The following is a 23,050-nucleotide window of genomic DNA, read 5'->3' as shown; positions in this document are numbered from 1 at the left end:
AATTCATAAGCCAAGGATGAACTTTTCTAGTGGGACATTTCTCTTTGTAGAGCTTGTTTTCTATAACTGATATCTGAACAAAGTAATTATCCTTTTAAATTGTTGGATTGATCAGGCGAGAATAGGTTTGGACTGAGTGCAATATTTAAGAAATGTTAGAATATGTTAAGTTAAATTTAATTAAAATAACTCGTTGAGAAACAACATCTTTGTCAAAAAGTCTGCTGTTTACATCTACAGTTGCTTAAAAAATCACTACTAATTCACTTGAACACTTTCACCGTTTGGCATGTGAAAAGGTTTGGTCCTTCAAGAATGTGTAGTTAATAACAAACTGGAGACATAAGTGTGTTGACCTTCAGTATGTAATCACAGTCCCTTTGTAGAGCTTATGAAAGCTTATTTAAGTAAAGATTTAGTTTGGTTTTTGGTAAGATTAACGCTGCTGCCAATTTGTGTGGTAAAAATTGCACACATCTGTGTTGTGTTTACAGGCCTTACTTGTTACACATATTATTTTCAAAAACTGGAATATTATTGGGCTATTGCCTGTTATTGTTTTATCCTGGAAGAATGGACATGAAAACATGTTTTTATTCTGTTCATTTAAATACAAATTTGTGGCACATGTTGGTATAGCCATTAAAGAGAAGCAATTAGAATTTTAGTAAATACTGAATTATGGCGCAATTAAATAGAATTAAACATTCATATTTTTCTTATAATCTGTCAAAATCACCAGGACTCAGGGTAAAAAAGTAATGCTTGTTTTACCAGCATTTGATACATATCTTAACCCTGTTGTTATTGTAAGAAAAATTATTTAGCAATTATTAATTAACAACTTATATATATTTGTGACTTTTGTATATACAGTGGTGCTAGAAAATTTGTGAACCCTTGAAAATGTTCTATATTTTTCTAAATGTCCCAAAAGATCATCAGATTTTCACAAAAGTCCTGAAAGCTGACAGAGAATCCATTTAAATCAATTAGACAAAAAATATGTACTTTGTCATTTTATTAATTCGGGAAAATGATCCAATATTACATTTATGTGAGTGGCAAAAGTATGTGAATCTATTGGATTAGCAGTTATTTTGTCTATCTGTTCAGAGAGGTTTTCAATCAGTGGGATGACTATCAGGTGTCAGTGTATGTGTGCCCTGTTTTATTTAAAGAACATTCACTTAATTATGTTTGCGGAAGTGTATCATGGCACGAACAAAGAGGATCTCTGAAGGACCTCAGAAAAAGAGTTGTTGCTCATCAGGCTGGAAAAGTTTATAAAACCATTTCTACGCTGCAAAAAATGCTTATCTTTCTTGTTAATGAGTCCACCATCAGGAGAGCACCGAACAACCATGGTGTGCGTGACAGAGTTGCAAGAAGAATGCCACTGCTCTAAAGATCATGTGGACAAGCCAGAGGGCTATTGGAGAAATGTTTTGTGAATGGATGAGACCAAAATAAAACTTTTTGGTTTAAATGAGAAACACTGTGTTTGGAGTAAAGAACACTGCTCAGCAGTTCGGACTGATCAGTAGTTACAAGAAACGTTTAGCTGCAGTTATTGCTGCTCATTTTTCTCAATAAATAAATGACAAAGTATATATTTTTTTGCACACAATCCGTAAAGGTCCCATAATGACACATGACATCAGGATGTTACGTGTAATGTACGAGTAGAAAATGCTGGGCACATTAACCTTCACTTAAACTGGCAAACGATTGCATATTCAATGCGGTTAGTGAGGAGCTAACTGATCTCCTCTTCATTAAAGTTTGCACACATTTTTTTTTTACACCCGGTAAAAGAGTCGCACGATAATGTGGGTCATCACTACAACACATCCTTTACAACATTGGTTCTGGCTTTTATTCACACACAGCTCGTTCCGGGACTGAACCCGGCAATGTTATTAGGTCCCCAACCCGGGATTAATCCCGGAATCGAAAATTGAAAATCTGATGATCTTTTGGGTCATAGGCAATTTATGTAGAAATAAAGAAAACTCTATTGAGAGTTCACAAACTTTCAAGCCTCATATCTATCTATCTATCTGTCTATCTGTCTATCTGTCTATCTGTCTATCTGTCTATCTGTCTATCTATCTATCTATCTATCTATCTATATATATATATATATATCTATCTATCTATCTATTGTGACGAGTCAGCTGCCTCCTCCCTGATTGTCACCGGCACCCTGTCCTAAATCGCCGCCCTTCACCAGGCTCCCGACTGGAGTGGGTGTGTGAGAGGAGGGGCGCTGGACGAGTCAGGGCTGGCGGCGTGTGATGGGGCACACCTGAAGGAAATGGAGCCTCATCACCGCCACTGTTTAAAAGCCCAACGCGCCTCTCCTCGGGAGACCGGTCTCTTCCCCGTGCATGCACACTGGTGTCCTCGTGGGTCCAGGAAGGGTGCGATGAGGGACTCCCGCACCACCAGAGACGTGAGCTGCCGGACCCGTGATCCGGATGGGGACCGCACCCGTTTAAACGGCCATCGGGCCAGGATGCCGGGCCGTCCATCCCCTGCCAGCGCCGCGGCCAACGAGAGTGTGCGGCCGCCGGACTCCGCCCCTTACCTGGACCCTTCCTCCATGAACACTGCCCGACCCACACGAACCCCGCAGCACGACGAGGACACCAGATTCCCTGTTTATTTTGGACACTCTTCCCCTATGGCCACCTTTATCCCCTGCTTTATTTGATTTTCTGTTAATAAAAGCCTCTCCAAGGCCTGACGCCACGCCCACTGTGTCTGTCTTGTGCTCCTCCCGCCACACTATCTATATATATATATATATATATATATATATATATATATATATATATATAAATAACTTCAAAATCGGTCTATTAAGACAGTACACCTGCCACATGTAAATTTTCTCACACACTGGATGACAGAATGAGTGTAATGGCACTCCAAATAGAAACATGCTGGACAGGTCCTGTTGAAATGTCAGTGTGTGATTGTGTGGAAGCAAGCGAGACAGAAACATGAGCCAGCTGCTGCTCATGTCTCGCTGCAAACAGACACATCAGACATCATCTGAGGGAAAGAATTAGTTTACTTAACCGATGTCTGCGGTTCTTCTCGCACCGGACCGGATGTCTATGTTTGCCTAATTATTCAGAGGGAAAAGCCATTTCCAAATGGAAATTTGCACATTCTGCTGCACAATCCTCAGGCATGCCTTTTTACAAAGTGGCTCAGAGGGAAAACCAAAGGGTCTTGATTAAATATTGTTGCTTTTTAAGCAATAAATCAATCATCACTTCGGGACATTCAGACTTATTCTTATACAGCCACGAGACATAAAGATGGTTACGGTTAAATCACATGAGAATTATTTTTAAACGTATGCCTGTGCCCTTGATAACAGCAGTGGAATGGTAGCTATGATTGGATTTTAACTACTATATTGATCCCTAACTTTAGCCCACTGCTGGGAAATGACTGCAGTACCTGCTTTGACTTAAAGTAACTCCTGAGACAAACATTCGAACTGTCTGTTCTTCTATAACTTGTGGGATTGATTCTTGCTCAAGCACTAACACACCTGCCTGTGATTTTCGAGGGGATTTAAAGACCTTGATTATCCGGCTCAGATGTGTTTGATTAGAGTTGGATCTGAACCTTGAAGGTAGATCTTCACAAACAGAATCGAGCAACGCATGCTCTACATTAGTGATTGCGTGTAAAACCACTTGATGGCGGTGTCTACTGTCAAATGCTGTGTGGAAATATGTTTCATGTTTTGATTGGCTGTTCTCAAATGTTCTTTTCTAAATAAGATGAATGCCTTCATATGGAGTCTTGATTCATGGCATGTTGTGATGGACATGTTTACAATACATGTTCATGATGTTCCATTGTTAAAAGAAAGGGTTCACTTCACACAAAAATGCTATGATCATTTACACTACTCTCCAAAGGTACTTTTGCACTGCCTAGTCAAAGAATTATTGTGAAAAAAGTAAAATTTCCTTAAAAATATTAAGCAGCAAAACTGTTTTCTATACTGATTAAAATATAAACATTTTGTCAGCACCAATAGCCTCGTAGTTAGTGCATCGCAATACAGTGCAACTACGCTCGTGGCGACCCGAGTTCGATCCCAACCTCCTCTCTCCACCCAATTCTTTTCTGTCAACTCTATACTGTCCTGTCCAAATAGTGGCATAAAAAGTCCTAAAAATATTGTCATTCTGCAGAAGAAAGTAAATCATTCAATTTTAGAAAAACACATACCATTTAATTTTTTAAGTGAACTGTCTCTTCATTTATATGTGCCCTCAGAAATTAAAATTATTTTACTCACCCTTGTCATTTTAAACTGATTTTAGACTATTTTTATGGGACCTTTTAGTGTTCATTTTTTTTCCTTAACAGAAGTGGTAACTTTAAACTGTATGAACTACAAACATATAACAGATAGACAGATAAAAAGACAGACACATAGACAGAGAGACAGATAGATGAAGCATGTGAAGATTCTCCATTTGTTTTCCAAGGAAAAATCTGCATAATTTTCTTGTCTTGCCTATGTGTAAAATGCTATGCTGCTATGATAGATTGTTCTGCTGTGCCTGCCAATATTTCCTTCATAAACAGGAAGTTTGGGAAGGTTTGAGGTAAGGAAGGCCTGCCAACCCTGGTTTATTGCACCGCAAAACATTTGTCTTCCTATCTTCCATCATTCTGGAGCACTGTACCAGACTGTAGACTACCCACATTGCTGCAGCGTATCCATCCACGGGTTATACTTGATATAAAACAGCCAAGACTGTACGCAGAAAAACACCGTCTGCAAATCCATCTTGTTTTTTTGACTGCAGCCACTCAAGGTTCCAAAAAAATCCCTTGATGTGATTTATTTCCAACAACACCATGAACTTTGCACAAATTCAATATAGGCCATTGTTACAAATTCAAATCAGTTTTACTTATTTATCAAAAATGTGGTCACTTATTCATAACGTTGTGTGACATTATTTCATCTTGAATATGAAAAAATGATCTATATATTATCTATAAGCAAAGTTAGAATTTGTTTAAAAAGGACTTTTTTCCATCTTGGTCTTCCATAACAACACTGTTATGACGAAAACAGTGATAGTATTGTACTCTGTGTACATGTAACCATAAAACCAGACATTCAAAAATATCTGATTGGAGATAAGCAAGTTTAGTCAGTGCCGAAAGAAACTGAACATCTTCCCTGCATTCTTACAGGATGAGGTGTATTGATTTTAAAGTCAGCATACATCATGCTCCATCATTACTAGACGCACACAGCACGGTATAGAGGGATCTGCCAGTACTCCAGAGAATGAAAGATTATAAATACTGTTATGACAGAAGTTAAAGATTCAGCTGAAAATTCTCGATGAACCTATCAGCTGCCCTATGTGGAAAAAAGACCACACAGCCTATGGAAAATCTCTGTAATGATGCTTTAATCTCATATCGCAGTCACAGTTTGTGTAAATTGAACAAAGAGATGATTCCTTACAAACAAAGGTACCCATACAAGATGCTATCAGTGCCAAGAAACTATTTGTATCTTAGGGTGTGGCCTTTGAGGTGAAAGTATGTGCTTGTTTTGCAATAGTCATACATGGAGATGGATTAATCTGAGATAAAACAGTTAATTTGGATTTGGGAAAGACAATTTGTTTTGGTCCAACATTCCTCTGGGTTTTGAAACAGACTGCTAACTCGCAATGGCTTGTTTAAAAAAGCTGGCACACAACCCAGAGCGTTTGATTATTTCACAGTGCAAATTGATGCAATTCAGCTCTTGGCTGCCCATAAAGGTCATTATGTTCCATTTGGTAAGAAAGCAGGAGCAGAATCGCTTTATGTCTCTGTGGGCCATTTCATGCTCCTAGTCTTTTATATTTTATTGCAATTAGTCCATGTTTTTATATAAAGTGAGACCAATTTTCATCTGTCTGTCTGTCTGTCTGTCTGTCTGTCTGCCTGTCGGCCTTATATTATTGGATTTATATATTATAGTTAGTTAATTGATAGTTACTTTGTTAAAAGTAAAATAATTTTAAATAACGCACTCGAGAACGAGTCAGTCTTTTGTTCATTATCTGGCTCAGCTCGGTGTTCATCTTCAGTTCTCTCTTCACATCAGTTCAGTCAGTGTACTGTTTGAGTACATGAATTACTCCGGGATATTGGTTTGTTTGAACTCAGAGGGAGTGTCAGCCACACTAAAAAAGTTAACAGCTTAAGTCATTTGTGGATTAATGCGTATTGGAGATGCGAACTGTTTAAAAGGATTCAGTTCGATTTGGTGAACTGGTTCAAAAAGATCCAGTTACATCGAATGATTCGTTCACGAACCGGATATCACAAACTGCTTTGTTTTGAACCGTCTCTCACAACAGACACGGAAGAGAAGACAATGCTGAATAAAGTCGTAGGTTTTGCTATTTTGGACCAAAATGTATTTTCGATGCTTCAAAAAATTCTAACTGACCCTCTGATGTCACATGGACTACTTTGATGATGTTTTTCTTACCTTTCTGGACATGGACAGTATACCGTACACACAGCTTCAATGGAGGGACTGAGAGCTCTCGGACTAAATCTAAAATATATTAAACTGTGTTCCAAAGATAAACGGAGGTCTTACGGGTTTGGAACAACATGAGGGTGAGTTATTAATAACATAATTATGATTTTTGGGTGAACTATCCCTTTAACTATTTTTATTTACTGCAGCATTTTTACGGGCTTTTACTCTTAAAATCACAATCATTTAAAAAAATTGTTTATTATTATTATTATAATGTGCAGGGTTTTCTGTTCATTGTAGTATAAATACACCTCTATCTGGAAGCTCCAAAACCCGGGTGAGTCAGAATTATGGCAGAAATTGAACCATGAAAAAAATAAATCCAACAAGTCAATGGAAAAATGGAAAAGCACAGGGCATTGATACAAGATAATTTCGAAGTCATTGATTGACTATTCCTTGGAGTATAGTTAAATCAGTGATTTAGAAATGGAAAGTGACTGTGTAAGAAGACTGCTGAGGGAGGCCATCAAGAGGCCCAAGACATCTCTGAAAAGTTACTGGCTTCAATGGCTGAAATGAAAAAAACCTCGTACAACGGCTCCTTCGCCAGTCACAGCTTAATGAGTGAGTGACAGGGTGGCAAAGAGAAAGCCACTGATAAAAATATTATATGACATCTTGGCTGCATTTGCACGAATACATGTTGGAGACTCTGAAGCCAGCTGAATGAAGAATCAGATGAGACCAAAATTTAGCTTTTTGGCCATCAGACTAAATGGCATGCCTGGTGTAAGCCGAACATCATCAGAAAAACAGCTCCAGCTGTGAAGGGTGGTGGCGGCAGTGGCATCATGATTTGAGGATGCTTCTTTTCAGCAGACCCTAGGTCGATTGAGAGAGGAAAATAAACAGGGAAATCATGCAGGAAAACGTGATGGAGTCTGCTGGACACCTGTGATTTGGGAGATCCATCATTATAGTGCCTGCAAACATAAAGCCAAAGCTAGAGGAATGCCTTCAAAACATTGCTGATGTTTGGAGTGGCCAAGTCCATATCCAGATCTCAGTCCAGTTGAAAATTTATGGCTGTCCACTCATGATCTGCATGCAACCCGACTGAGCCAGCTGCCACATGTGCAAATCTGATAGAGACACATATATCTATCTATCTATCTATCTATCTATCTATCTATCTATCTATCTATCTATCTATCTATCTATCTATCTATCTATCTATCTATCTATCTACCTGTCTGTCTGTCTGTCTGTCTGTCTGTCTGTCTGTCTGTCTGTCTATTGTTCTGTCCATCCGTCCGTCTGTCACTGTATCTATTGTTCTGTTCGTCCATCCGCCTGTCTGTCGTTCGATCTATTGTTCTGTCTATCTATCTATTTATCTATTGGCACTTTTCCACTGCATGGTACTGCACGGCTCGACTCGGTTCGGCTTGGTTTGCGTTTCCACTGCAGTTTAGTAATGCTTTAGAGTGGGCGGGGTTATTCACATGTCGTTATTGTTGCGTCACCTCTACTGCCGCAACTTGTGAAAAAGTTTTTCATTCTGCGTTGCCCCATCAAGCTCTTGCTGGATCCGCTTCTCTGCTATCAATGAGAGGAACGTCTGTACTTTCTCAACAGACAATGAAACAGCCATTTTTGGGTTGTAAAAAAAGGTGCGCTCATTCAAAACAGTTGCGTTCGATGCTTCTCTGGTTCTATTGCGTTTGAGTCGCAAGTTCAGTGATGCAGGTATTGGCGTCTCTCTCCGGCCAATCCATGATCAGCAGAGTTTGCACGTCACGTTTTGGTAACGGTATGGTTCACTTGGAACCTCGACTGAAGTGGTACTAAAAAAGTACTAGGTATCAGGTACTGTACCTAGTGGAAAACCCCCCAAAAGTGTGCTGTACCATGCATTGGAAAAGCACCATATCTGTCTGTCTGTCTTTCTGTCCATCTGTTTGTTGTTCTATCTTTTGTTCTGTCCATCTGTCCATCCGTCCGTCTGTCTGTTGTTCTATCTATTGGTCTGCCCATCCGTCTGTCCGTCTGTTTGTCCACATATATATTGTTGTATCTGTCGTTCTGTCAGTTCTTTCATTCTATATATTGTTCTCTCGTTCTGTCAGTACTTTTGTTCTGTCTTTCTATTGTTCTGTCATTCTGTCTGTCTTTGAACAGACTTTGCCAAGCCGGTGTTATCATTTATTATTAAAATTGTTCTTTTGACTTGAAGGGTCGCTGCGCACCGATCAAAAAAGACACCAAAGTAGGTGTGAGAGCGATTCAAAAGCATAAGGAGCCGTCTGCTCTGCTCTCTATAGCTTTCGTGAATGTCACACAACGATCGACCTGCACATTGCAAACAGCCTTAACCTGGATATTTTGGGGAATATTAAAATCCTGGCAGGGACATGTCCCGTATGAACGGCGCATATGGCCACCCTAAAGTGCTGTCTAACTTCAATTAAACCTTTCATTTATTGTCTCTGTATGTCTGCAGATAGTTTTTACAACCTGAGGTCACTGTACTTTTATGCATCGTTCTCTGATAACAGACAGTCAGTTAATTGGATCATAATTAAAGCTCATGTAATTCAGTTCCTACTGGGATAAGTCTTCCAGCACATCAGTTTTTCCAAGTTTATATGAGATGCTGATGGCTCTAAATGGAATATACTTATCATGTTTATATTTTTTGGAGTGTCAGAAGAAATGAAGACTCGCATTAAAATCTGAAAAGGGTAGTTTAAACTTAATTGGCTCCAGTGAGCTCCAGGCCCCCTTGTTTTCCACTCATGTTGGCTTGAGAAACGTCTTCCCTCTCTAGTGCTGCACGTCTCTGTCAAAGGCTGTGCCAGTCCACATGAACTGCCCTTTATAATGGCAGAAATGCCATTAATGGAATAAAATGCTCCACTTGTTGTTTTGGAACAGCTAGTTTTTGTTCCATCACCTTACATCAGAGAATTACGTAGGCCCTCAGTCAGACCGGTGCAAGTCTTTTCAGAAGCTCTGTTAGAACGGCAGGCTGACTTTAGTACTCTTGTTTGGGCAGCAAGCTAGAGTTTTGAATGACACATTTATAGAAATGCACTTTTAAGGTCATCTACTATTAAAACCTACTGCAGGCTCTAAAAATAAAAAGGTGGCATGGAACAGAAGAGCAATCCGGTGTGCAAACATTGCGTATTGATGTTTTTCTTCTATTGTAGACCTGTGTCGTCCACATAATCAGTAGAAAATCAGCACTAGTAGACAGGCAATGCAAATGAGACTCGGTCATGTTACTGGATCATTGAAATTGAACCATGATTGTATAATGGCTACAAGGAAACCACATTCTGAGAGTCTGGACTTTGGCTTCTATATGCTTTCTCACACACACACACACACACACACACACACACACACACACACACACACACACACACACACTGTTCCCAATGACAAACACATGAGACATATGCATTTTGGACTGAAACCCCTACTAGGGACAGCTGTATGTCCAGATTCTCAGTATTTAAAATGAATTATTGTTAAACTGATTTTATTGGAACTGGGAAATCATGACCATAAGAGGTTCTCTGGATCTCAGGCTCTGTCGTCATGTAGGGAAGTCGTGGCCTAATGGTTAGAGAGTCGGACTCCCAATCGAAAGGTTGTGAGTTCGAGTCCCGGGCCGGCAGGAATTGTGGGTGGGGGGAGTGCATGTACAGTTCTCTCTCCACCTTCAATACCACGACTTAGGTGCCCTTGAGCAAGGCATCGAACCCCCAACTGCTCCCCGGGCGCCGCAGCATAAATGGCTGCCCACTGCTCCGGGTGTGTGCTCACAGTGTGTGTGTGTGTGTGTTCACTGCTCTGTGTGTGTGCATTTCGGATGGGTTAAATGCAGAGCACAAATTCTGAGTATGGGTCACCATACTTGGCTGAATGTCACTTCACTTTTTTTTTTTTTTTTTTTGTAGCATCTGTGGCATTTCAAAGGGTCGGGACCAAAATAAACCTGCTATGCAATCAAAGAACAGGACAGATTTAAATCAGTGATGCATGAAATTCCACTTTACACAATATTCCTGATAGTAGTATTCAAAATCCTCAGGTGAAAACATTGTTTTCCCAGTTGATTATTAGAACCCTGATTTGGTTATGTATTATAGCATTATGGATTTCCTGACTTTTCTTCACTTGTTTCAACCATAACTTTTCCTGATTACAGTTGCTCACAGTTGCTTTTTAAATTATTATTAGAATAATAGCATTTCTGCTGCATTAAATCACCTGCTTAAAAGACTCACCATTTATTAATTGGAAATAGTTAGAAACAACAATTAAGGAAGATTTATTTATTTAATATATTTTGTGTATTTGGTGTAATGCAATGTTTATGCAGTTTAAGGTTAAAAGAACACATTATTTTCCACATAATGTACATTATTGTTGCTCCTCTATGCCTCTTCTTTCTGAAACGTATAGATTTTTACAAAGCTCATCGTTCTGAAAAGCGAGGTGTGCTCTGATTGGTCAGCTATCCAATGAGTATCCAATGTGTCTTTGCGTGAACATTTGGGTGGCGTTATTCTTCCCACATACTGACGTAGACATGTGGGTGTGTTAGAATGAGCCGTTTTAGGGGGGCAAGGTTGACTCTTAACCTTTATAAAGAATATCTCTTTGGATTTGAGACTTGAGTCTTTGCAACTTTACAGATCTTCTTTATGCACCAAGAGCTTGTAACACTCCAAAGAGCAAGGAAAACTAAAACGTAATAAAAAAAAGGACATATTACAAATAAAAAAGCAACAACAAAATGATCAAACTCAAAATGTATTAACTAATACTATAATATAACCAATGATACTAAAATAACAGTGGATTGATCATGTAATATTTTTATTAAAATGAATCAAATGGCAATCCTAGTTAAATATACTTGATCCTTTTCCATCCTAATCTTTTTTTTTCTATCCTAATAATAGCCTCTCTCATAAAAATGGTAATGTTTTATAATACTTTTTCCACATCTTTTGTTCAGTTCCATTTGTTAAGATGACTGTCTGTCAAAATGGAAGTGATTATTATTAAGATTAAACGGTCTCATCCACAGTAATATTATGCAATCACTCAGTTATTCATCGTTTCCTCAGGGTAAGGTGGCCAAAAGTAATTTTGCAGAGTTGATTCTGTGAAATGAGATGCTATTTTTTTAGGATAAACTATATCCATATGGGCCCATCACAGATTTTAAATGGAATAGACAAAGTACATTACAGTGGGACATGTGAACTGCAACTTGCTGAAGGACATCCGTGAAATACGAAGTCCAAACACATGAGGTTCTCTTAGACTTTTTTGAATATATTTGAATCCCACATGGTTTGTAGCGTGTTTTACTTGCAGCACATTATCACAGTCCAATTCACCAGCAATCCTGAATTGTATCCTGTCAAGTTTCTGTCAAAAACAGATGTTCTGAATGCTTCTGATAGCATCATATTAAATAGTTGTTGTGATTGGCCTGCAGGTGGCTGGAGGTGGGTGTTGTTAACCTGACCTGTACGCAGTATTGGGTGATTTATCTGCGGGTGCTGCAGGAGGCCATCTGGCCTGGAGGAAGTCTTCCGCCTCAACCCAGACCCCAACGCAGCCAGCAGCAGAAAGACGAGAGCAGAGCACAGGCTCTGCAGTGCCTTATGAATCTACTGCCAGGTGAGACGCCACATAATATGTACATATACCAGTTCAAAATTGGAATTTTATTTTAAAGAAATTAATGCTTTTATTCAGCAAGGGCTCATTAAATTGATACAAAAGTTGCAGAAAAGACATTTGTAATTCCTATTCATCAAAGAATCCTGAAAAAAAGATTAAGAATCACAAATGTTTTTTGATATTGATTTATAATACATGTTTCTTGAGTGCCAAATCAGCATATTAGAATGATTTCTGAAGGATCATGTGACACTGAAGTCTGGAGTAATGATGCTGAAAATTCAGCTTGAAAATACAATTGCATTTGAAAATGTAATAAAATAGAGAACACTTTTTGTAAATTGTAATAATATTTTACAACATTACTGTATTTATTGTATTTTAAAATGTAGCCTTTATGAGCATAAGAGACTTCAAAAACAGAACAAAATCTGTACCAAGGTTATTTACAGTTAACTAAAACTGAGCTAAAACTAAAACCATAAAAATGTTGCTTAAAATAAAATAGAAAAACTTTTATTTAAGCTAATTGCCAAGGCAACATGTTAGTTTAACTTGATGTACTAAAATAACCAAAATTAAATAAACAAAAAATGAATAAAAACTATAGACATTTAAAACTACTAAACATGACAAGCAAAATAAAGCCACTTTAAAACTTGAACTAAAATAAAAATGCACATTAAAAAACGTATTTAAAATATTAATAACTGTAATAGTATCTAAATGATACTAATGTAATATAACACTGATCTGTACCTACTATTAGAAATAAAGAGATTTCCACTGACACACAATTAAAGAGGTCATGTGTTGTTGCTAAAAAGAACACTATTTTGTGTATTTGGTGTAATGCAATGAGTTTATGTGGTTTAAGGTTAAAAAAGCACATTATTTTTCACATACTGTACATTATTGTTACTCCTCTATGCCCCCCTTTCTGAAACATGTCGATTTTTATAAAGCTCATCTGTCTGAAAAGCGAGGTGTATTGGCCAGCTATCCAGTGCGTTGCGATTGACCGAATACCTCAAGAGTGTGACGGAATTGTTACACCCTTTAACATACTGTGATGCTGTGTCCAAGCATGACAAGACAAAACCAATAAAACCCATTACAAACGAGGCATTGGTTGCATCCAGTGGTGACATAATTACTGATTATAATGACTTGTACTGTGACTTGTACTGTGGTAAACAAAACCATGTCTGCATTTGTGAAATGACAAACAACAAGTGCTACTCTACACTGGTCAAAATTTGCCATTTGAATCATCAGTGGCAAATTCTTTAAATATAAAAAATGTACTTACAGGCTGTGAGTCAGAAGCGCCAGACTTTCCGTTTAAAGTTGGAACTGCCCCACTTTATAGAACAGCCTTTGAGCACAGACCCATTTTAGGCTACTCTGCAGGTTCAGGTAACAGTACTCCTTAAAATGCATCACACACTGCACGTTTGAGTGAGGAACTGCCGGTGGACTTGCGGCAACCACATGTGAAGACCCCGGGCTGGACTCCGCTTCGTCCACGGTGAAAGCCGACCCGGCATGACAAAGCGGATATCGTCCTCTTTTGGATGGCCAAAGAAAGTAGTTTTGATTTCACAATGAAACACACAGCATCTCATCAACATGGCGGCAGCAACAATAATACTACAGCGAGAATAAAAGTTACACCTTTCTTTGCGTGAACATTTGGGTGGTGTTATGCAAATCTTCCCATAAAGTGACATGGAGTTTTAGGAGTTTTAACTTTTATAAAGAATATCTCTTTGGATTTGAGAATTTAGTTTTTGCAACTTTACAGATGTGTTTTATGGACCAAGAGCTTGTTACACTCAAAAGAGAAAGGGAAAACTGAAATTGCATCATAAGACCCTTTTAAAGGATCATATGTAAATGGAATAATCTGACAATTTGTTAGCCTCTTTAAGTGACTGATAGATCACTGGTTGATTCAGAATAAAAAAAAACAAAAACAACTGAATGCATTAACTATGAAGAAAATTAAGAGATCAATCATGCATAAATACTATAAAATTAGAGCTTGGAAAATCAAGCTTGCAAATTTTGCAACCAGGCTTACTCTGGAAAATAGGACTTGCAAATAACTGTAATTCAGACAAACAGCTGTTCAGTAACACAACACCATTGCTCAGGAGATAAATCAATGAATCAGTGAATTTAAAGCGAATCCACCTCGCAACAGAAAAGGACTGTTCTTCATCAGTAGTTTGGTGCAGAGTTTATTGTGTGGTTTTGTGTTTTTACAGATCTGATCTCTGATATGCTGGGCTCTGAGAAGTACAAGACATCTTGGCTGACGGTTGTGGATTCTTTTCAGGACCCCACCATAAACAGGTGTGTTTGAGTACTAAAGAGACGGAGATAAAATCAGCATCGCTGTCTCTTATGGAAACTCCAACATTCCTGTTTACATATTTATGGGGTTAATAATGTTGATTCTAAGTTCCATACAGTTTGAAATATACAGCAAAAATAGTAGCATTTTGACTGTTTTTACTGTATGTGGCAGTAAAAGCACATACATATTTCATGAGGCAAGCAGACAAGGCCTAGTGAACATGTGGCTTTAATGGTTAACGTGGTCAGGTTGTAATTTACTTGCATCATCTTGTTATGACACAGTAAGTAAGCGATGCCGATAAAAGAATGCAGAAATGTGGTTTCAATAGATGCATCGCTGTGCTCTGTTATCAGGATGCCTCGTGACATCTTTGTAGACTGTTATCACAGTCGGATGCATGATTTATTATCGTCAGCTTGGATTGCGAGAAAGCTGCTCTGTGATTTACTAGAACATGCTGTAGTCTGCTGTAAATGTCCAGATGAAGCAGATGCTGTTACAATCAGTTATACATTGACTCAATATCTTTCGCTTTATGAGCTGTGTCCTTATACAGAAGGGGGAAGGCAACAAGACATGTCTAAATCCAGTGTCTGCGTAACATCCTGTCTTCTAAGAAACCTTTATCTGGTTGATTTTAAAGGTAGCCTAGATACACCATCCACTGCTTTTGATAAACCAAAACGCTGTGGGATTTTTGTTGGAAAGAATGAGGATGGCATCTAAATGAGAGCTTTAAAGGGATAGTTCACCCAAAAATCATAATTATGTCATTAATAACTCACCTTCATGTCGTTCCAAACCGGTAAGACCTCCATTTATCTTTGGAACACAGTTTAAAGGAGCATTTCACCCGTGGGAACATTGATCTTCATTGAAAGTGGGTCATATATGTAGTCGAATTTGGTGCCTTTTTGACCGAGTTATTACAGAAAGTAACTTTAGGGCCCATTTGTATGTAAAACCACAACTCCCAAAATGCAACACATTTGCACAGCTCCACAAGCCACTCCCACTAATCCAGAACACCGCTGTTAGGCTGTTAGGCGATATTGTCTACAAGACATTGAGGACACAGTTAGCGATGTATGGTATTTACGTGCCACAGTAGTAAACAATGCCACGGTAAGCTTTTTGTGCATTAAAAAAGGTACTGCACAAACAGTTTACAGTTGACGTTACGTAACTTATTAACTGGGAATCATTTCGTGATAATAATGCTTGAAGAAATTGTGTACATTTCACGAAATGAATAATAAATAAAATTGAAACACTTATTTTACAGTTAGACGTCCATTTGTGCAGGCTTCGGCTGGCGTTTCCAGTTTACCTTCGGAATTCTGAAGTATGTCTCCAGGACGCCTCTGTCCATATGCGGGGCGAAACTAGGATGGTTCACAACGCAAACATCCGTGTCCTTGTCTGCCTCAGACATTTCTTCGAGGAGAAATTGGCATCTTTCAAATTCTTGCAGCAGACGGACTCGAGCTCTGTGTCCGTAGGCGCACAACGAGAGCACAGCCACCACCAGTCCGCACCAGCTCGAGCACGCCCGGGCTCCTCGGACGCGACAGGCAGGTCTCCGGCCTCTGCTGCAGCCGCCGCCTCCTGTTCCTCCATCAGCCTCAGCTGCTCTGCGCTATATTGTGGCTCGTATAGATAGCCACGAACATCTGTTTCGAGCAACAGAAAATCCTCTTCTTCCGTATCATGAGTTGTTCCTCCAGCCATTCTCGTAAACCTGACTCCATAAGCGCTTGTTAGCTTAGCTACATAGCTTCCAAACAAGATGGCGGATTTTCATTTTCGTTTCTGTAAGTTTAGTCCCACCCACTGATCTGTAATAGGCCTGTAGGGTGAGTGGGTCCCACCCCCTGGAATAATAATAAGCTAGTCTCTGTAGTCTCTACACTTTTCAATGAATTTTGACTTCCTGCTTATTATGACGCAAAATGACGATTTTTACGTCATAATAAGCAGGAAGTAAAACACTTAAATCCTTATTTCTCCCATCTCAGGGAAAAATAAAGGGAAAATCCATGATCATTATAATATATGACTGGGTTTCTAACAATACAAAGCTAAATGCAAATGGGTGAAGTGTCCCTTTAATATATTTTAGATTTAGTCCGAGAGCTCTCAGTCCCTCCATTGAAACACTGTGTACGGTCTACTGTCCATGTCCAGAAAGGTAAGAAAAACATCATCAAAGTAGTCCATGTGACATCAGAGGGTCAGTTAGAATTTTTTGAAGCATCGAAAATACATTTTGGTCCAAAAATAGCAAAACCTACGACTTTATTCAGCATTGTCTTCTCTTCCGTGTCTGTTGTGAGAGATAGTTCAAAACAAAGCAGTTTGTGATATCCGGTTCGCGAAAAAATCATTCGATGTAACCGGATCTTTTAGACTAGTTCACCAAATCGAACTGAATCCTTTTAAACAGTTCGCGTCTCCAATAAGCATTAATCCACAAATGACTTAAGCTGTTAACTTTTTTAATGTGGCTGACACTCCCTCTGAGTTCAAACAAACCAATATCCCGGAGTAATTCATGTACTCAAACAGTACACTGACTGAACTGCTGTTAAGAGAGAACTGAAGAGAGAACAGCTTCAATTGAGGGACTGAGAGCTCTCGGACTAAATCTAAAATATCTTAAACTGTGTTCCAAAAATAAACTGAGGTCTTACGGGTTTGGAACAACATGAGGGTGAGTTATTAATGACATAATTTTGCAAATTGGGCTAACTAACCCTTTAAAGAAGTTAATTTATTCGTAAATGTCAGTTTCTCCCTCCCCATTTTTATGAACTAATGTCTCTGAATAGTGAGACAGACTTATGGTTCATTTTGAAAGACTTTACAAATTCTTAAAAATATATATTATTATTAATAAAGAAAAATTAAATCAGTAATTTAAGTCATGCTACTCTTACTATTACTAATAGTAGTAGTAATAATTTAAATAATTTATAAATAATTGTCAAATATATTTATGAATAATACATTATTAATTATAGTATACTTATAATAGTATATTTTATATTTATTATAGTATATTATAATATAGTTTATTTATCATTAATTAAAATAGATGCATTAATGGAAATTGGGTATTATTTATTTATGTATTCATTTTGGAATATAAATATGATAATGTATTTATTTCTTTTTTATGAATTAATAAAATTTTATATTTAATTAATGCATTAATTATTAGATAATTTAATTTCGGACAATTATTTATTACTAATTAATACATTTATTTTTATTTTATTTGATATGTGTGCTTTTGTACTGTTCATTTCTTTCTACGTTTCAATGTTTTCTGGAATTTACAACAGAATGCATAATTCCTGATATTTCTTAGAAAGTGAACGTGAATCTGAATTCACATTTAGGGACAGATTTGCTAACAGCTTTCGGCAGTGCAAACTGTCTTTTGGCATATATATATAAAACTGTCAGGATTTACTAAAGACGCACAGTGAAGAATTATCGCTGAAAACGCGTGGACAGTCATTTTTGTGCCTGACATTATTGAATATACATTTGTAGGAGTCAGGTGCGCCGTAAGGGGTCGAAGGTTAGGACGATTCTAAGGGCCCGTCGATGAAGGGGGGCCCCCCAAGGGGGAAACGCAATTTCTACGAGGGGAACACAATTGCGATTTTTACTGAGGGTGATCCCCTCAGAACTCGATTTAGCATGTGGAACACCGAAGACCATCTGTACGGAGGGTGAACCCACTGTATAACCGTGTAAATATGCTGTCCAGGTGGTCCAGATATTGCAACGGCACCCCGGTAGGATTTTCCCTTTCAGACACAAAAATTAATGGGAGGAGAGTATTAAAATGAATCACATTGCACAACATTTGTGCTTGCCAAATTACTGGTATTTGCGCCATTATTTAACGCTCAAAAGAAATCATGTCTTAAACTATATTTTCCACATGTATTAATTTATTTGGAATGCCAGAAGAACACATCCGATTCCGAATACATCCTTAGCTAATTTTCGCTGCGCATGGTAGATTGCATTGGTCATTATAGAAATTAGATGTCGCTTTTGTTTCTTTTATTTGTGCATTGTCAGTATATAACCTGCGCCCATTTGCGCTGTTTTGGAACTGCGCTCTCGCACTAATTTGCCCTGTTTAGTAAATCTGTGCCTTAGTGTGATGATTTGCATAAATTTTTAATGAGGCAAATTAATTAGAGCTTGATATTCCACTGCAAACATTTATACATTTGCTTCAAAACTGTGCTTTGAATTTTTGAAATTGCAAAGTAATGCTATGAAAGTAAAATTCCCATGGGTCTTGATAATAAAGTACTGTGTGCAGGATGTAACTGTGCTTGTGACCTCCTGTGACTGTTTATTTTTTTGCAGGCATCTTGTGTACTGCATCTGGGATCTGCTAATTGAATTTCTCGTCCCTGAGGCGTCTGATGGAGACTTTCAGAAAACACTTCTACACAGCCTGTCCAAAAACGCTGAGAAGCTGCCACCATAGGTGTTCTTGGGGTGGACTGGAAACACTGAACTCACTTGTATATATACATGCATATATACATATCACATACAAACGTGTGATAAGTTAAAGCGTTAGACAGGAAAATGTAATCAAGAAAGTGTGAATTTGGATTCATGACAGCCTGTGTCTGGCACTAATTTGGTCTCCCTATTTCTGGGACACATGCGCACATCCGGGCAGACATTGATTAATGGCCACCTGTTTTGTGTTTTATCAAACCACAAGTCCAATCTCTAAAGCTCGACATACCGGATCTGAATTAGTCGCAGGTTCTCCAACTTTTATCCACCTTGTTCCTGCTTCAGCTTTGGGCAAAGCTCTTACAGATGGACTGCGCAGATCATTTCTGCACTATCCTATTATGTGTTTCCGGCCTTTCGGTCTTGATATACCTTGACTTAACACACATTCCCTTCTTTTGCACATATGCACTTGATCATTTTGCTTCTAGCCTTTTTCAGAGATGATTTAAGAGGCTGTTATCAACCTTATCTCTCGAAGTAAGAGAGCCTGTTCTTCAACAAGTTTCCTTTTTTAAGTATCCAATTCATCACATCTGTGTCTGTTGTCACAGTAATGCTGTATGTTCTTTGCGTGCTTTCAGCCAACCTGTGAAGCCTTTAAGTGTAAGTTCTCTATTCACAACCTCTAATTAAGTGGTTGGATGCCTCTAAGGAAAAAGAAAAGGTCATGTTGATTCAGCAAAAATGGCCAGTTTTCAGCATTTGTCTTATTTACTCTGGGTGAACTGCTCCTTTAAATATGTTTATTTCTTTACAAAGCAGCTGAGTTCTAAAAAATGATAAGAGTATTACATGGTTCTGGTTTGTGGTTAATTATTTTCTTAGAATTCTAGCACAATGAAATGATGTCTTAATTGCCTTAATGAGCCCTATCACACACCAAGCGCAAGGTGTGGTGCAAGTGTTTTTGGTAGTTTCATACCGGCACAGTTCTCAATTTCCTGTCCTGTGCCGTGTTGTTTAAATAGGAAATGTATTTGTGCCCATATTGGCACATTGCTATTTTGAAGAACTGAAAATAGCCTGCGCCATAGACCAACTGAAACCTAGTCTAAAATCAATGGTGCAATATTGTTTTTATTTAAAGAATACTTGAGTACAAAATGCGCCTCTGGACGGGTTCACAACATGCGTTCACTTTGCTTATTACACAAAGGGATGCACAGCAGCACACAAAAAATTTTAAATAGGAAAAAATAAAAGATTAAAATATAAAAGATTATTGTGTACATAAATATAAAAATGCCTACATGTTATAATGGATAGTCATTGCATGTATTAGAATTAGGCTACCTTTTTGCTCGCGGACAAGTAGCTCCGTTTCATTTCTGGAGATGCGTTCTGTCTTTGTCCTTGCAAATTCTGCCGTGTAAATAGCAAATCCATAATGGCACGAGCGCAGTTGGAATGGGAGATGACACTCTAATTGGCTTATTTGCACATTACGCCCAAAAAACACCCATTACCCGTCCTTAAACTAGCAAAAGTGGATTCAAACATGCCCTGAATGCACCTGCACCATGCACATTGTTCGTTAAAATGGGGCCCAATGTGTATAATAAAAACAAAATTATCAAATGGATGCACATTAAAAAGTCTGAAAAAGTCTTGTCATTTCTTAGTGATAATTCACCCAAAAATGAAAATTCTGTCATTAACAATAATGTCGTTCCAAACCAATAAGATCTTCATTCATCTTCAGAGCACAAATGAATATATTTTGGATGAAATCCGAGAGCTATCTGACTCTGCATTGAGATCAATGTAACTGAAATGTTTCCAGACCCAGAAAATTTTGTGTGCAAATTAAACATAAATAATGACTTTATTTAACAATTCTTCTCCTCCAAATAACATGCACCGCAATTATTGAAAGTACCTCTGCATGGAAACCGCACATGTGCGTGATGCTGCTGTCGTAGAACACGCATGCTCTGCACCTTGAACACACACCAGTACATCATGGTACTCTCGATAATAGCAGAATACATGATTTGGAGGAGAAGAATTGTTAAATACTGTTGTTATTTTAGTTTTCTTTGCACACAAAAAATATTCTGGTAACTTTGTAAGATTGGTTGAAACACTGATGTCTTTACTATGTTTTTGGGTTTGGAAACATTTCAGTTGCGTTGCGGTCTATGGAGGGTCAGAAAGCTCTTGGATTTCATCAAAAATACCCTAATTTTTAATTCCGAAGATGAACAAAGGTCTTACAGGTTCAGAATGACATACGGGTAGTTCATTTTTGATGTGGTATTTGTTTCCAAATCTTACAATATTACGGTTAAATTTGTTTATTGCCATTAAAATTTCATCTAGTCACCATTCCGCTTGCACAAACTACCTAGTAGTTGCGTAAAATGGTCTTGTCCTTTTGTTTATGTGATGGCTTGAGCTCAATGCATGCAGATTTGAGGTTCTGCACTGTGAGCCCTGTTGCCCAGTACACATTACAGTGGCTTAATGGCTTTGTTAAACTTTACTTGTGCTTAAAGCGCTGAATGTTGCACTATTTGTAATTTTTGAAATGATTTGGTCCTATATGTTGTAGGCCTTATGTTTTTGTGATTTATGTAATTGAATTAAGAAGAGATGCATTTTAAAATGTCAAATTTTTTGAAGTGGTTTCGGTTAGCATGTTACACTCGTTTGTATTAACTTATTCAAACTTTAATGTGATTCGGTTTGCGTCTAAAATAGAAAAACAGCTTGTACCAAAAAACAAAAACAAAAAAACATACTAAGATTTATATTAAATGATGCAAACAAATCTACCAAAATGTGGACAGAAACTGTTTCTGCTTCTTTTGGTCACATTTAGTCATGTTTAGTTCAAGTAGATTGTGTTTTGTTCAAACTTTTGGATTACAATTTTTTTTCTGGCAAGATGATTTGTGGTTGTCAGTAATACACGAGCCTCACATTTTGTCAAATAGCTTAAGTTGAGTGAGCTGTAATTTAAAACAGCACTTCTCAGTTAAAGTGATGTGATAAAATCACCGAAAATAATTTAATTCTATTGGAAGCATTTTGAATGAACAGAATTGGTAGCACTTCATAAGGAAACCAGATTTGAACATTCCATTGACATGCTGTTACCTTTAAGATACCTGTCAATCTTTTACTTTATTCCATCCAGTTAATACTTTTTTTCCACTATTGAAGTGAAAACATCAGTGCGTCATCATGTTAATTCACATGGTCAGTTGGAAACAAGGGAAAGTGCTTGCCAAATCGCTTTGCATGCTAAATCCTCCTCATGCTAAATAATATTGCACTGCTGTTCCATGATATGAGATTACAAGCACAGACATCTTGGAGCTACACATCCAGATTTCCTAGAATTTAGTGGAAAGCGTTTCAAAAACTTTGTTCGAAGTTCTTGCTCTTGGAAAAAAGGTCTATCTCCAAAGTCAACAGAAATAGATTGACAAAGAGATGATGGATTATTGAGATCAGATCAAGTATCTGGGACTAATTTTGGAGGTCGCCAAAATGAGTTTGGCAAGTTGGCGAGTTTTAGGAGCGAGAAGTCATAATGACCCTTTACCTTAGAGATCACTGATGTCTGTCACAACAGAATACAACCTAATAAATTCTGCTAATGCATCACTACACCAGTCACTGATGAACAGAGAAACTTCTGCAGCTCTATCTATGTACTGTATCTGTCTGTCTGTAGACTATCTATCTGTCTGTCTGTTGATATCTGTCTGTCTGTCTGTTGATATCCGTCTGTCTCTGTCTGTCTGTTGATATCTGTCTGTTGATGTCTGTCTGTTGATGTCTGTCTGTCTGTCTGTTGATATCTGTCTGTTGATGTCTGTCTGTCTGTTGATATCTGT

The 23,050-nt window shown here is 38.0% G+C and overlaps 1 protein-coding gene across 1 annotated transcript in view; it reads left to right on the top strand.

Annotated features, from left to right (window-relative positions):
• LOC132108100 (sorting nexin-19-like) overlaps window positions 1–19,889 on the top strand; it is a 28,524-nt gene extending 8,635 nt beyond the window's left edge. The window contains exons 10-12 of the mRNA XM_059514644.1: window positions 12,081–12,265; window positions 14,542–14,629; window positions 19,035–19,889. Of these exons, the coding sequence (XP_059370627.1) occupies window positions 12,081–12,265; window positions 14,542–14,629; window positions 19,035–19,158 (397 nt within the window). The 3' untranslated portion in view covers window positions 19,159–19,889. The remainder of the gene's footprint in view (window positions 1–12,080; window positions 12,266–14,541; window positions 14,630–19,034) is intronic.
• Window positions 19,890–23,050: the final 3,161 nt, after the last annotated feature.

The sequence above is a fragment of the Carassius carassius genome, chromosome 28, assembly GCF_963082965.1.
Source record: "Carassius carassius chromosome 28, fCarCar2.1, whole genome shotgun sequence".
Taxonomy (NCBI): Eukaryota; Metazoa; Chordata; class Actinopteri; order Cypriniformes; family Cyprinidae; genus Carassius; species Carassius carassius.
The sequence above is the reverse complement of the archived record's forward strand: the minus strand, read 5'-3'. Positions and strand labels throughout refer to the sequence as shown.